Genomic DNA, 12,763 nt, shown 5'->3' with positions numbered 1-12,763 from the left:
CTCAGCTACCAAGCCCATGGTTGCAGTTCTCCAAATGATTTGAGGTGAAATTCTCCTGAAGCTTTCTTAGAGAACAGGAAAGTTGGGCTTTAACGGGGGCACATTAAAGTTATAAAGAAATACCTTTCTATAGGCTTGTGGTTTCATTGCTAAATGGGGACAAAAAGAATTTCCAGTTTTGAAACATGGTAATTAAATATAGGATGACTGAATCCCATTATGTTAATATGAGCCATGATGGCGCAGTGGTTAGAATGCAGTACTGAAGGCTACTTCTGCTGACTGCCGTCTGCCAGCAGTTCAGCAGTTCGAGTCTCACCAGGCTCAAGGTTGACTCGGCCTTCCATCCTTCTGAGGTGGGTAAAATGAGGACCCAGATTGTTGGGGGCAATATGCTGACTCTGTAAACTGCTTAGAGAGGACTGCAGAGCACTGTGGAGCAGTATATATATATATATATTGCTATTGCTATTTTACTACATTCCCATCTCATGTTTTTGCCAACGTAGCATCCTCCAAGTTCTTCTAACCGACTACCTTGGCAGCATGCTGGGTGATAGAATTTGTGGCCAGTACATCTTTAAGTGTGCAATGCTGAAGGAATAATGACCCTCCCCCTTGTTAAAGCTACTGTCGTATGTGAAAGAACAAGGAGAACAAAACCCAAGAGTAATCCAGGCTATTAGGAAATGCTTCTCTATAAGAGCTTCTCCTAAAATATGTTTCTGAATTATCTTGGGGACATTTCTTAAATTCCAATTGACAACTTGTAGAAATTAAATAAACTTTTGGGAGTCACTTATAAAAACACTTCAACCATACTTCTTTTCCAGAAATAATAAGCAGAACAAAGGCACACGGGGTGGATCAAGTATGGGTGTGTACATGCACACCCATACATTATTTGTGGCCAGATGTTCTACTGTTTTATGAAGAGGTGCCATTTTTTCATGAAATGAAAGGAGGAATCCTTGACTCCTCCTTGCAGTTTCCAAATTTTCATTAAATAGGCAAGAAGAAATTTTGTCCAGTTACTATCGTTATAATACTAGCTAGATTCATATCATAAAATGGACAATGTTCATGGAATGATCAGTTCCACCTAAAAGGACAGAACATATACTCAACTTGCAACATCTGGTGGTAATATATGGACTTTGATAAAAAAAAAAAGGAACATTTATAATCTGGATTTATTTAGATAGGAAGGCAATGCAAATATTTCTCATGAGAATTTTCAGAATATTTGTAAAAGTTGGTTCATTTTACTCAAGTTACTCAAAAAAAATTCCAGGACAATTTGACTGGGATTTTAAAATGTATGTTTGATTGTGAAAGATTGCGGCTCTGTTATCAGAGGAGTAGCCATCTATGTAATTTACCCTAAAAGATGATTCCAGTAGGTTAGATTGTCTGCCATTCTTCGGTATTTATCTTATGTATCTCCTTTTTGCAGTCAATGAGTCTGCAAGAAGGAGATACATATATAAAAGCATACTCTGGAATGATGTAGTGGTTGTTTGCTACTGAATCTATGTTTGCTTCAGCAACCTCATCCCTGATTACATTTGTATTTGCTTTGGCTATGGTTTTGCATTTGGATCTCCTTTTGTTATTTTGTTAGCTCTGGTTTGGATTCATAAAGACTGGATGATACACAAAAGGCTGCTCCCTTCCTGTTTGTTTCATTGACTTAAAGTGGTGGTGGAAGGAGCCGTAAGGGAAAGAGGGACTGTGAGCTGCAGAGATGATTCTTGGGCAGGGTAAATGTTTGATCCAGCTGCCTAGCTAAGAGGCAGAATGCTGCTTTTCACTTCCCTTTGAACACACATGAGACAGAAGTTGCTGAACTATGACTAAGGGAAGTTCCTGTAACTTAAATCATATTGTTGGGCAGTGTTTCAACTGTGGGAAGATGGAGGAATCAGAAAGTGAAGAGAGATCCTTACGCAACTTTGTGAATGTGGCTTGAATCTGCCTCATGCAAGGTCCTGAGGAATTTCAGCTGAATTTCTTTCCTCTCGCATTGTTTCAGGAAGGTGATCACACTGGAGAAAGAAGAGAGTCAGACGTATGGTTTTGAGATTCAGGTAAATGTTGGGAGAAAGCCTTCCTAAGCTTACCTCACAAACTGCTAAGCAGAAGTTTTGCGGGCTGCACTCAGCAGGAATTGAGGATAGGGTTTTATATCACATGCCTCAGGCTATTTGCAAATGTGAAAATAAGTTGAAATACAAATTTCAGACATTAGAAAAGTTGAAAATTGAGGACTTGGATTTTCAAAGCATTGACTATCAAATCTGAGGAAAATATGACAACATCTTGAATCTGGCCTGTCTCATTTTTCAGCTGAGTTTGATCTTCGACATTTCAGAGAATGAGAAATGATCCAAATGAGGTAGACTTCATTTCATCTCACAGCTTGCTATGGCTGTCTAGCTCTTCATGCTGCTTTACCTCATTCATTATAGATTATAGCATCAACCCCTAATCCACCCTTCTCATGCCATAATAAATAATAATTCTTTTTTCCATCCGGGCAATTTTCAGACCTATGGGCTACACCATCAGGACACAAAACGTGTGGAGATGTTCACTTTTGTTTGCCGGGTTCACGAAAACAGCCCAGCCCAAGCAGCAGGCCTTAAACCTGGTAAGAAACTTCATTTACTGCTTTGTACTGCTTCACTGGAGCTCAACAGCTGACTGGTAAAATCAGCAGGTATGATTCAGATTTCAGACCTTCCTGGTCTTTAGTGGCCAGTGAGGTTTTTCACTCTGTCTTCTTGAACTGTGAATGTCAGTGCACACTTGTGTAGTTCTTCTGTTTTATTGTTGTTACCCAAGTGTACTCTCAGGTTCAGCTTATGGTCACTCACTCACACACTCACAGCCCTGGAAAATTGCCACACTCAATCCCAAATGAACCGAACACTGCGGCACAAACGGTTCTTTAAAACACACAGAGACCGAGTGAATTTAAAATAACAGCAAACTTTTACTGATATATTTTTGCTCTTACACACACACATACACACATACGTCCACATTTACCCAGCATCCATTACTAGGCTGCCAGGCATTAGCTAGAGGGACAGAAGCTGCCAAGTCTGGGATCCAAAAACAACTCAAAGGCTGGGCTGGCTTCAGGACCTCTTTTTATCCCCTAGAGTTGGTGGGAAGAGGCTTCCCATGCAGGCCCAATTCCTTTGTGGGTGAGACTTGAGGAGGGGCTTGCCATGTGTTCAAGGCCCTACTTTTGTCCTTTTGTTCCCTTAAAGACTTGGTTCCTTTTTCTGAGGGAACTTTTCCTGGCTTTGGTCCACGCTGCTTACATGCCTTCACCACTTTTAAGAATGGTGGCTTTAGCCTAGTCTCACATTGACTCCACTCTTCCTCCCAACCTTTTTTACAACTGTAGGGAAGGCTGAGTAGGCCTCTGTGGAAAGGCATTGGAGGACTCCATGACATCACTGACTACTCTTGTCACTTCACAGAACAGAGCCTGCAAGGCCACAATCTGAACTCCACAATGTCATTTACTGCTGGACACCCTCCAACTCAGTCTGCTAGTTTTACCAAGCCTTGGGGTGTGAGCTTCTATGTGAGGCTCCAAGGAGAGGTGCTGAGATCCCAAGGTGAAGGTTAGAAATTGGGAAGCGTACAGATAGAACTCGCTTAATGGCGGCCCTATTTAGCAGTTGTTCAAAGTGACAAAGGTGCTGAAAGAGTAGCTTTACAACCAGACTTCAGTTACGACCGTTGCAGCGTCCCCACAGTCACATGATCGATATTCAAGCTCTTTGCAACCAAAAAGCATATACGACAGATGCTGCATCTCATGTTCACGTGATCGTCATTTGAGATCCTAACTCACAGTCACGTGATGTTTCCCTCACCTCTCGTTATTTAGAATCAAAGGAGAGACCACAGTTGATGGGGTCACATGGAATCCTTGCAGATTTCATAGTTCTTGCAGGACTATCCTGTCCAGATTTGACTCCAGATCACCAACATGGGGAGTGACAATTGCCTTCCAGTTTCCCCAAGGGAAATAAAAGGAAAAAAATTGGTACTAGACCAGTTTTATATGTCTAAAACGGGAGGGTGGGGGGACCACGGACAAGAAACCCTCTCCAGGAAAAGCCAGACAGACAACAGCAGGAAAACCTGATTCTTTTTCCTAACATCATCAGTTTTTCCAGCTGGGATTTCCAGATTTAAAATATAGTAGTTCACAAGGCATTCCTGCTCACTGGAATGTTAGGCATTTTTCTGAACAATCAAAACACTCTATGTTTTCCTTTTAAAATGGGCAGTGGGCCCATTGTCCCCTGGCCAACAGGACTCGTTGAAGAAATATTGTACTGTACAATAGCCAAAGAGCAGGGTCTTTCTGACACAGGCCAGGAATGCAGGCTCCCTCTCCTTTTTGCCTGTGTTGCATTGGCTCCTTGTAAGAAGGCCTCAACCAGCTCTGGCTTCACATCACAGGTAACCATGAAGAAGGCTGGGGTACAGTTTGCATGACGGTGCTGCCTTCTTCTCTCCTCCCAGCTGCTCTGCTCTGCTCTGGAGAACCAAGCATTGTTATCTTCATTTAAAGCATCTGTTTTTTTTCAAACTTGTCACCTTTAAGATGCGTGGCTTTCGACTCCTAGAATTCTTCAGCCAGTTGAAATCCACACATTTTAAAGTGGACAAGGTTGAAAAACGCTGCTTTTAAAGAATCAGATTGACAGCAGGCTCAAACGGAGGTGAGGGAGGCATCCAGATGTTTGGTTGTGCAGTGTGGTACCTTCCTTTCTTCCCATTAAAGTTTGCTTTTCCTTCTTTTGGCACAGAGGGTGTTTTTTTTTTTTTAAAGTACACCTCTCCAAGCCTGGATCATCTGTTCCAATGGCAGAAAATTTCCTGGCTACCAGTTTCTTTTTTTCTCTTATGTAAGCAACCCCAGTCTTCAAAATCATAAGTTGCTGTGGCTCATCATAAACGAGGCGTTGTGGCACAGTGGTTAGAGTGCAGTACTGCAGGGTACTTCTGCTGACTGCCGGCTGCCTGCAATTTGACAGTTCGAATCTCACCAGGCTCAAGGTTGACTCAGCCTTCTGAAGTAGGTAAAATGAGGAGCCATTTTGCTGGGGGCAATATGCTGACCCTGTAAACCGCTTAGAGAGGGCTGTAAAGCACTGTAAAGCTGTATATAAGTCTAAGTGCTATTGCTAGTGCTATAAGTTGTGCTTAAAAGTTGCAGAACAATCTCAGACAAAATTTGGAACAATACTCTGTTAACATTTTCTACATAGTAATAGATTACTATCATCTGAATTGAGTGGTGTTGGTGTTTCTGAATGGGAATATTGCATTGGGAGGTTTACAATGCTTCGATTTCTCCCTAATACTACATGTATATATGTACAGACATTCTTTAGGATTATGTGCATACACATACGTATACAGTATATAAGCGCTTGTGTACATACATAAATGCAGACACTTGGATTCCCCGTGTTTCTGTTCTTTTCCCCCAACCCCAATGTTGTTTTTTCTTTTAGTTTTTGTCATTTTGTTTAATAAAACAGAGAAGAAGAAATATAAAAAGTCATGAGTATTTCTTGACTAAGTATTTCCCCACACTTCTCCAACGGTCCTGGCCTTGTCTGAACTCTTGACACATAATTAGAGTGCTCAGAATAAAACCAAATTGAAGTGCAATGATGCTGTTTTGCATAATTTAGACAGCACCCAAAACAAAATAGTCATTGCCGTGTTGGTCTATGGAGTAAAAAAAACAAAACCAAAACCCATATTTGTGCAATAATTTTATGAAGACCAAATTAATGCAATACAAATGTGTGCAAGCTTTTTTGTTCATTTCTTTAAGCAAAATGTTGCAAAAGGGGAAGAATTACTTCACCTCTTTTAGCCGTGAAGTGGAGAGATCACAGTCGACTCTGATATGGCCATTGTGGATTAAAAGTCTTCTTTGAGTTAGAAGATGTGGGGATCATCAGTCCCCCCCCTCAAAAAAAAGTGGGGGGGGAGGCTCCATCCATCCCTATCTCCACCACCATCCTTCCCAGCCTGAGACACCAAAATAAAGAATGTTTCTGCAGACTTGCAGAAGTGATATCTTAAGTTCAGGCTTTAAGTGTGCAGGCCCAGTACAGATCCTTTGTTCTCCCTGACTCGTTATTGTTGCCTCTCTGCTTTGTAGGAGACACAATCACAGGGGTGAATGGGCTTAACGTAGAAGGCATCCGGCACCGTGAGATTGTGGAGATCATCAAAGCATCTGGAAACGTGCTGAGGTAAAAGCCAGATTGATGTTTTTAGCCAGAACTAGCCATCTCTCCCCTCCGCCCCTTTCCATGTGCCACTGCTGTGGTTTCCAAGCCATGGAGGCACCACTCATCCCACTTTGTCCCCTGTGCAGGTTAGATACCTTGTATGGTGCATCAATCCGGAGGGCCGAATTGGAGGCTCGCTTGCAGTATCTCAAGGTGAGTGGCATTCAAGCAGGAACATGCGATGAAATGTTTACAAGTTTGGCTCGGGTTGCTGCCAAGAAGAGGCAACCGTTTTGAATTAGGGCCTGTACATGGACATGAAATGATATCCCAAAACTCAACCTGGGTAACTGCCTTGCAAATATTTATATAGACAGAATTGCAGGTTTTTTTTGGCTTTGATCAGGATGCTCCATACTCCTAAAAACCACAGAAAGCTGTCCTATGCCAAGTGCAATTGCTAGTCCATCTGGCTCAGTATTCACTGTAAAAGAAAAACCAGCAGTTTTCACTGCATAGGAATCACTAGGGGGAAAGGAGCAAAGTTAAAATTTCTTCCCCTATTTCTCCCGCCCCCCCCCCTTGCTCCCACTCACAAATGTGTCCCATCCCATTTGCCTCCTGCTTCACCCACTGAGCACCCGTATTTTGTGCAAATCTCCAGCCAAAGAAGTTCTCCCCTGTATAACAACGCCTTGGAATGGAGAAAATCAGGGAAAAATACAACCTCTAGGGCAGTGCTTTGCAAACTAAAATTTTCAGTAGGTATTGGAAGAAAAAAGAATAGTTGTGAAGACTAAGCTAACATTCATTTTACACTAATCAATAACTTTTCCACTTTCCATCAAATGTTTTTTGGCACTATTCACTTTGTTCTATCAAAATGTCATTCCCACTGTTGGTTTTGATGTACCAGTTTTTCCCAGCAGGAAATTCTTGATCTAGTCTAGTTCTTTACATGCAATATATTCTAACAGCAACAAGAAGGGCTGATGATAGCCATGCCACCTAGAGAATGCAGGATATGTTTCAGGGTTGAAATTTTGGGCTACTTTCCCCTTTATGTTCTGCTTTTGTTTAGGTGATCTATTTAAGAAAAATAATGTATGAAGCCCCTTAAGAGGTCTAATTTTACTTACCATTCCAAGCCCCGCAAATGCAATTTTTTTTAAAAAAAAAATAAAACTCTATATTTATGAGGTGAGGGATCCTTTAAAAATAGTCTTATTCCCCATGATTAGGGTGTAATTTAAGGTGATTCTGGACATGGCAAAAGGAATACCTACACTGATATAAAATAATACAGTTGGCTTAACTAAATTGAGTAATTTTTTTTCATTGCCTGATTTTTGGATTTTGTTTGTTCTTTATAAATATTATAAAAGAGACAGTGTGATGTAGTAGTTAAAGCATCAGGCTAGAAACCAGCAGACTGTGAGTTCTGTAGTCTTAGGCACGAAGCCAGTTGGGTGACCTTCAGCCAGTCCCTTCCTCTCATCCCTAGGAATGTTAATTCAAAGGCATCTGTCTATTCATGTATGTATGTATGTATCTATCTATCTATCTATCTATCTTCTATCTATCATCTATCTATCTATCTATCTATCTATCTATCTATCTATCTATCTATTTATATCTACCTACCTACCTACCTATCTCTCTCTCTCTCTTCTATCTGTCTATCTATCTACCTATCTATCTATATCAGTGATGGCTAACCTTTTCCGGACCAAAGCACCCGAACCCCCAAAATGCAATGTGTGCAGCCCCCACGCATGCACCCCACCCACCCACACATGCACACATGGCCCCCTGCACATGCCTTGCCCCCTTGCGCATGTGCGCATACCGCTCATGTGCCCCACCCCCGTGCATGTGCCCCGTGTGCATGTGCCCCGCGTGCATGTGCCTCGCGTGCATGAGCATGCGTGGCAGAGTCTCGAAGACCAGCTGGCTGGCAGTAGGCACACACACCTGCACAGAGGAGCTGAACTGGGGCGACGGCTCGCATGCCATCAGAGAGGGCGCTGTGTGCCACCTCTGGCACACGTCCCATAGGTTCGCCATCACGGATCTATATCATCTATCAATCTATCTATCTATTGGTATCTATCTACTGGTATCTATCTATCTATCATCTATCTCTATCTAATGTTGAAGGCTTGAATAAGTTTTTTTAAAGAAAGAAATTTAAATTAATATCAACACAGTGCAGCTTTGATCCCTGAGCTACTCTCTTATTTCTCCCATTGTTCAGAAAGGTGCTCTTCATCATCTCCTACCTCATGTTTTTCTTATTAGATATTTCATATACTAAACCGGGAAGTACTACCTGCAGAGTTTGCTGATAAATGGAGCCACAGCCTTGTTTATTTACCGTCTGAGAATCTATAGCTCTGAGAATTTTTTTATGTGTTTAGCAGGAAGCCTCCCTATCTTTGAGAAGTAGGTGGGCCATTAGTGTCATTTCGAAGCCAGCAGGTAGTTGGACAATAGGTTGCAACTCTTCTCCGGCTTTTGTTCACTCTTTCTGCAGCCCATAAATTTCCACCCCTTGCCTATTGAATTCCTTGAACCCACAAACCCAAGAAGGAGAAGCTATCTGCTATACCCACAGAGCAAATAAAAAAGGAAGGATGAGATTTAAGGAGGATGGCTCACCAGCAGTCAAGCACCACTTGAAGGAGATTTTAATTAGATATATAGACTTGACTGATCCTTCTTGTTGTTTGTAATATCTGTTTCTTTCCATTGCAGCAAACGCTCTATGAAAAATGGGGAGAGTATCGGTCATTGATGGTCCAGGAGCAGCGCTTGGTCCATGGTGAGTGTCAGAAGAGTGTCAGCATTTTTTGTGATTGTCTTCTAGGTCATGGAGGCGGAACCAAATCTGGCTGAAGGGGCTGGCAACAGAAAGACATATTTACAGACCACTCTTGGCTGTGTTGGTGTAACCCACTAGGCGAGTGTTTCTGGGAATTGAAGTCCATAATGTCTTATAGTTGTTGAGGTTGAGAAACACCGCACTCAGCCAAACCAAGATTACAAAGTGTTGATCCAAGCTCGGATCAGTTCTTCTCTTTGGGAGAACAAACAGGTTCTTGCATTCATTTCAGTAATTGTTTGCTTTCTTCTGGTAGGGATTGTGGTTAAAGACCCCAGCATCTATGATACGTTGGAGTCTGTCCGCTCCTGCCTGTATGGCTCTACACCCTACGGGATGCTGTTGAGAGGAGCTGGGAGTACGTACAGCAGCGTGGGCTGTGTCAGCACTGCCACAGATGAGACCGAGGAATCTCTTTACCAGACTTGCTTTTTTGACTCTGCCGACTCCCTGGACATTGTCCCCGCAGCAGCCCAGTCTTCACGCCCCAAGACAACATTAACCCGCAGCATCAGCGTCAAATGCACAACTACCACCACCACCACCACCAATGGGGATGCCTGTTTCTGGGACAAATCCAGAGAACCAAAGAACTCTGTGGTCACGTCAAGGCCCCCCAAAAGCAAACAGGGAAGCTTCCGCAAGAGATTCCTCAAGTTTATTCCTGGGTTGAACCGTTCTTTGGAGGAAGAGGAGAGTCAGTTGTAAAAGGACACTCTTGTTGAGAAAAGCAAAGCACAGTTCAGCTGTGAGGCCAGCTGAGGCCTCTGCTTGCTGTGGTCTCTATTTATTTATTTATTTGATTAACAGAGGACTGGGCTTCCGAACGCCAACAGACCAGCTCTATGGAAATGCAGGTTGCAATCCGCCTTGGACTTTTGGGAGAATAATTCATCAGCCTGGGTGGGAGTGGGATAACAGTGGGTGTTCAAAGTCCTAGGAAGAAACGGGTGGTGGGGAGAAAGAAAAAGATCTCAGAAGAAAAAATGTAGCACATTGTAAGGCCAAAGAAGGACAAGTGATTTTGTATACTTCATTCATACGAGGGTGGCTTTGGTTTGGGATGTTTTTCAGGAATTGGCATAAAGCAGTCTCTTCAAGTTATCGGGTGGTTCTTTCTCGTTGTGGGCCATAGGGTGACTTTTAGAAATGGATGGGAAACAGGACATTATTATTGGTTTAACTAGCAGGGATAGTTTTTTTAAAAAAAAAAATCTGGGATGTTTGGTTTGGGTTTGTACATTGGGTGACTTTTGTTAGGACTTAATGACGGGGACCATTAGAAGAACCAGCATGTTAATTTAGCCTAGAGCATGAAGTAGCATTTGAGGTTAAGTCAGATAGATTGAGAAAGCTCAGATCCGAGGCAAAAAGTAGAAAGCAAGAGCTACCGACACACTCCAGATGCATTGGGACTTCAAGTCCCAGAATTCCTGTTTAGCCTTGAATTTGGCCACGTTGGCTGGAAATTTACATTACATTTAGAAGGTTCGGTTATAGGATAGAGTGAGCTGCATAGGTGGCCACGAAGTAGCAAGAACTCCCAAGATATTTCTGCATTTTGTATTTTTAAGCGTTGAAAGGCAAGACTGCCAGGAGTTTTATGCATATCAAGTTCAATCTTTCCTCTGCACTTGGGGCAAGGTCAATTCTAAGCTATGCTGAGAAGAAGGAACACTTAATCCACTTTGTGAATCCATGTCTTGCAGTCAGATTACATGTCTATAGCAGCAGATACTTTCCCTCCCACTGGGAAAGCCGATGAATCGATTGAGCTGTAAATGTTTGGGGAACTCCCTTCCAACCCCCTCCCCCCCACACACAGTTTGTACAAATGTGGTTTCTGAGCTGCTCTATATTCTATATCTGTTCTGAGGAGCCACATCCTGTCTGTCTCATTACCTCCAGAGGCTGCAGCAATTCCCCACAACTTCCCTCTAGTCTTTAAAAAAGTCCAGATGTTATTACACATTTTTTTCTCTCCTTATTCTAGAGCAACTTTGAAAGGAAAAGTTATAAGAAAAGACTTGTTGGCGTTACATTTTTCTCTTTCAGTGTACCTAATTCTACTTGAAAGGCCAATAGGAAGAACAAATTGAATTTATTCTAGTTTTACTGACTTTTCTCCAATTCTGTAAAAGATTGGCTCTGTCAGGAGTCCCCGCTTTGCTCCTGCTGAATTATACAGCAATTCTCAGGACTGCTGTTAGGGAGAGAAACAGTGGAAGTCAAATTAGAGCCAAACCTTAAAAGATCTGGATCTGGATTCTGCAGGGTAAGCTAGATGTTATGAAGGTCGGGTCCTACACAGAATGAAATTTGTGGCTACCCTGCCCAAATCCCAGCACAGCATCTTTCTCAGGATTGCTCACAACTATAGAAGGAGAAAGGGAGAGGGGGACTTGGACAAACATAGACATAAAGAGTGTTGTTATGTTGGCTGGAAAAATGGGAATTGTAATCCAGCGTATCTGGATGGTGCCAGGTTGAAGACTGGGCGAACCTTAGATAAAACAAAAAGAGGTGTTTGTCTAAAACCTTAGAGAAAAGGTGATTTGTGAGCTTCCATATGCCACTGCATTACAACTCCCAGCCCCCTTTATTATCCGCTATGCCAGCAAAGGCTCTTGGGAATTGTAGTTTAGTGACGTTCGGTGAGCCATATTCCTGGCCTAAGTGAAGTCCCTCAGAACAGAACTGTGCCTCTAAAAACAGCTTCGAGTCTGACTGTTCCAACCTCTCACTAGCAAATGCCTTGTGTGAGGGAAACCAAAGGGCAGCTTTCTGGTTTTTTGTTTTTAACTTTATCTCAGGAAGTAGCTGCAGGAAGAGGGGAGGAGGGGTGACACAGCACAGACGGGAAAAGAGTGGCCATTGTGCACCCTGACAGATATTTCTCAAAAGAGATGTTAAGTGGGGGGGAAGCAACAAACAAACAAAGCAAGGCCAGCAATTTAGGGAGGCACCATGTGCCAATAACTGTATGCATAAAAAACTGATTTAGAGTTGGATTTTTGTACAGACATGTGCAGCAATGTTTCCACTGTAAACTTTTGGATAAAACTTGTGAGATGTTTTGCATTCAGACAGTCTTGCTCTCATTTTCTGTTGGTCTTACAAGCAGCAATGAAGGCCTTGGAGCTCTTCAACCATCTGCTGCTGGACTTTCTCAAGAAGGTGACCTCTTGACTTGAAAGCTCTTCAAGCTACTGAGAAGACTTGGGCCACCAAAGTGCAAGGTGTTAATGCTGCCCGGTCCAGGCCAAAGCCAGTTGTCTTATTGGGTGGAAGAACAGTATTTAGAGCAGAGGTGGGGAATGATGGCCCCTTTTATGACTTGTGGACAAACCATGCTGGCTCAGGAATTCAGGGAATTGAAGTCCTTCTTTTTCTTGGGCCATATCCATCATCAGACATTGGCGATCATGTCCTATTTTTATCAACAGCACAAAAAAGTGTTGCTGAGTTTTGACCAAACCAATCCCTTAGATTTTGAAGCCATGATGTTCTTCTGCCTGGACCTCTTTTGCCTTCAATCTTTCCCTGGAGAATTAAGTGAAGTATGCCATATTTTTCTGGATGTCGCATC

At 42.6% G+C, this 12,763-nt stretch overlaps 1 protein-coding gene across 1 annotated transcript in view; it reads left to right on the top strand.

Annotated features, from left to right (window-relative positions):
• TAMALIN (trafficking regulator and scaffold protein tamalin) overlaps positions 1–12,259 on the top strand; it is a 31,376-nt gene extending 19,117 nt beyond the window's left edge. Inside the window, exons 3-8 of the mRNA XM_034412404.3 lie at positions 2,036–2,090; positions 2,551–2,653; positions 6,218–6,311; positions 6,437–6,503; positions 9,048–9,114; positions 9,431–12,259. Of these exons, the coding sequence (XP_034268295.2) occupies positions 2,036–2,090; positions 2,551–2,653; positions 6,218–6,311; positions 6,437–6,503; positions 9,048–9,114; positions 9,431–9,882 (838 nt within the window). The 3' untranslated portion in view covers positions 9,883–12,259. The remainder of the gene's footprint in view (positions 1–2,035; positions 2,091–2,550; positions 2,654–6,217; positions 6,312–6,436; positions 6,504–9,047; positions 9,115–9,430) is intronic.
• The last annotated feature ends 504 nt before the right edge of the window (positions 12,260–12,763 follow it).

This window comes from Pantherophis guttatus, chromosome 2 (assembly GCF_059756535.1).
Source record: "Pantherophis guttatus breed Tessera chromosome 2, ASM5975653v1, whole genome shotgun sequence".
Taxonomy (NCBI): domain Eukaryota; kingdom Metazoa; phylum Chordata; class Lepidosauria; order Squamata; family Colubridae; genus Pantherophis; species Pantherophis guttatus.
This window is presented reverse-complemented; position numbering and strand designations above follow the sequence as displayed.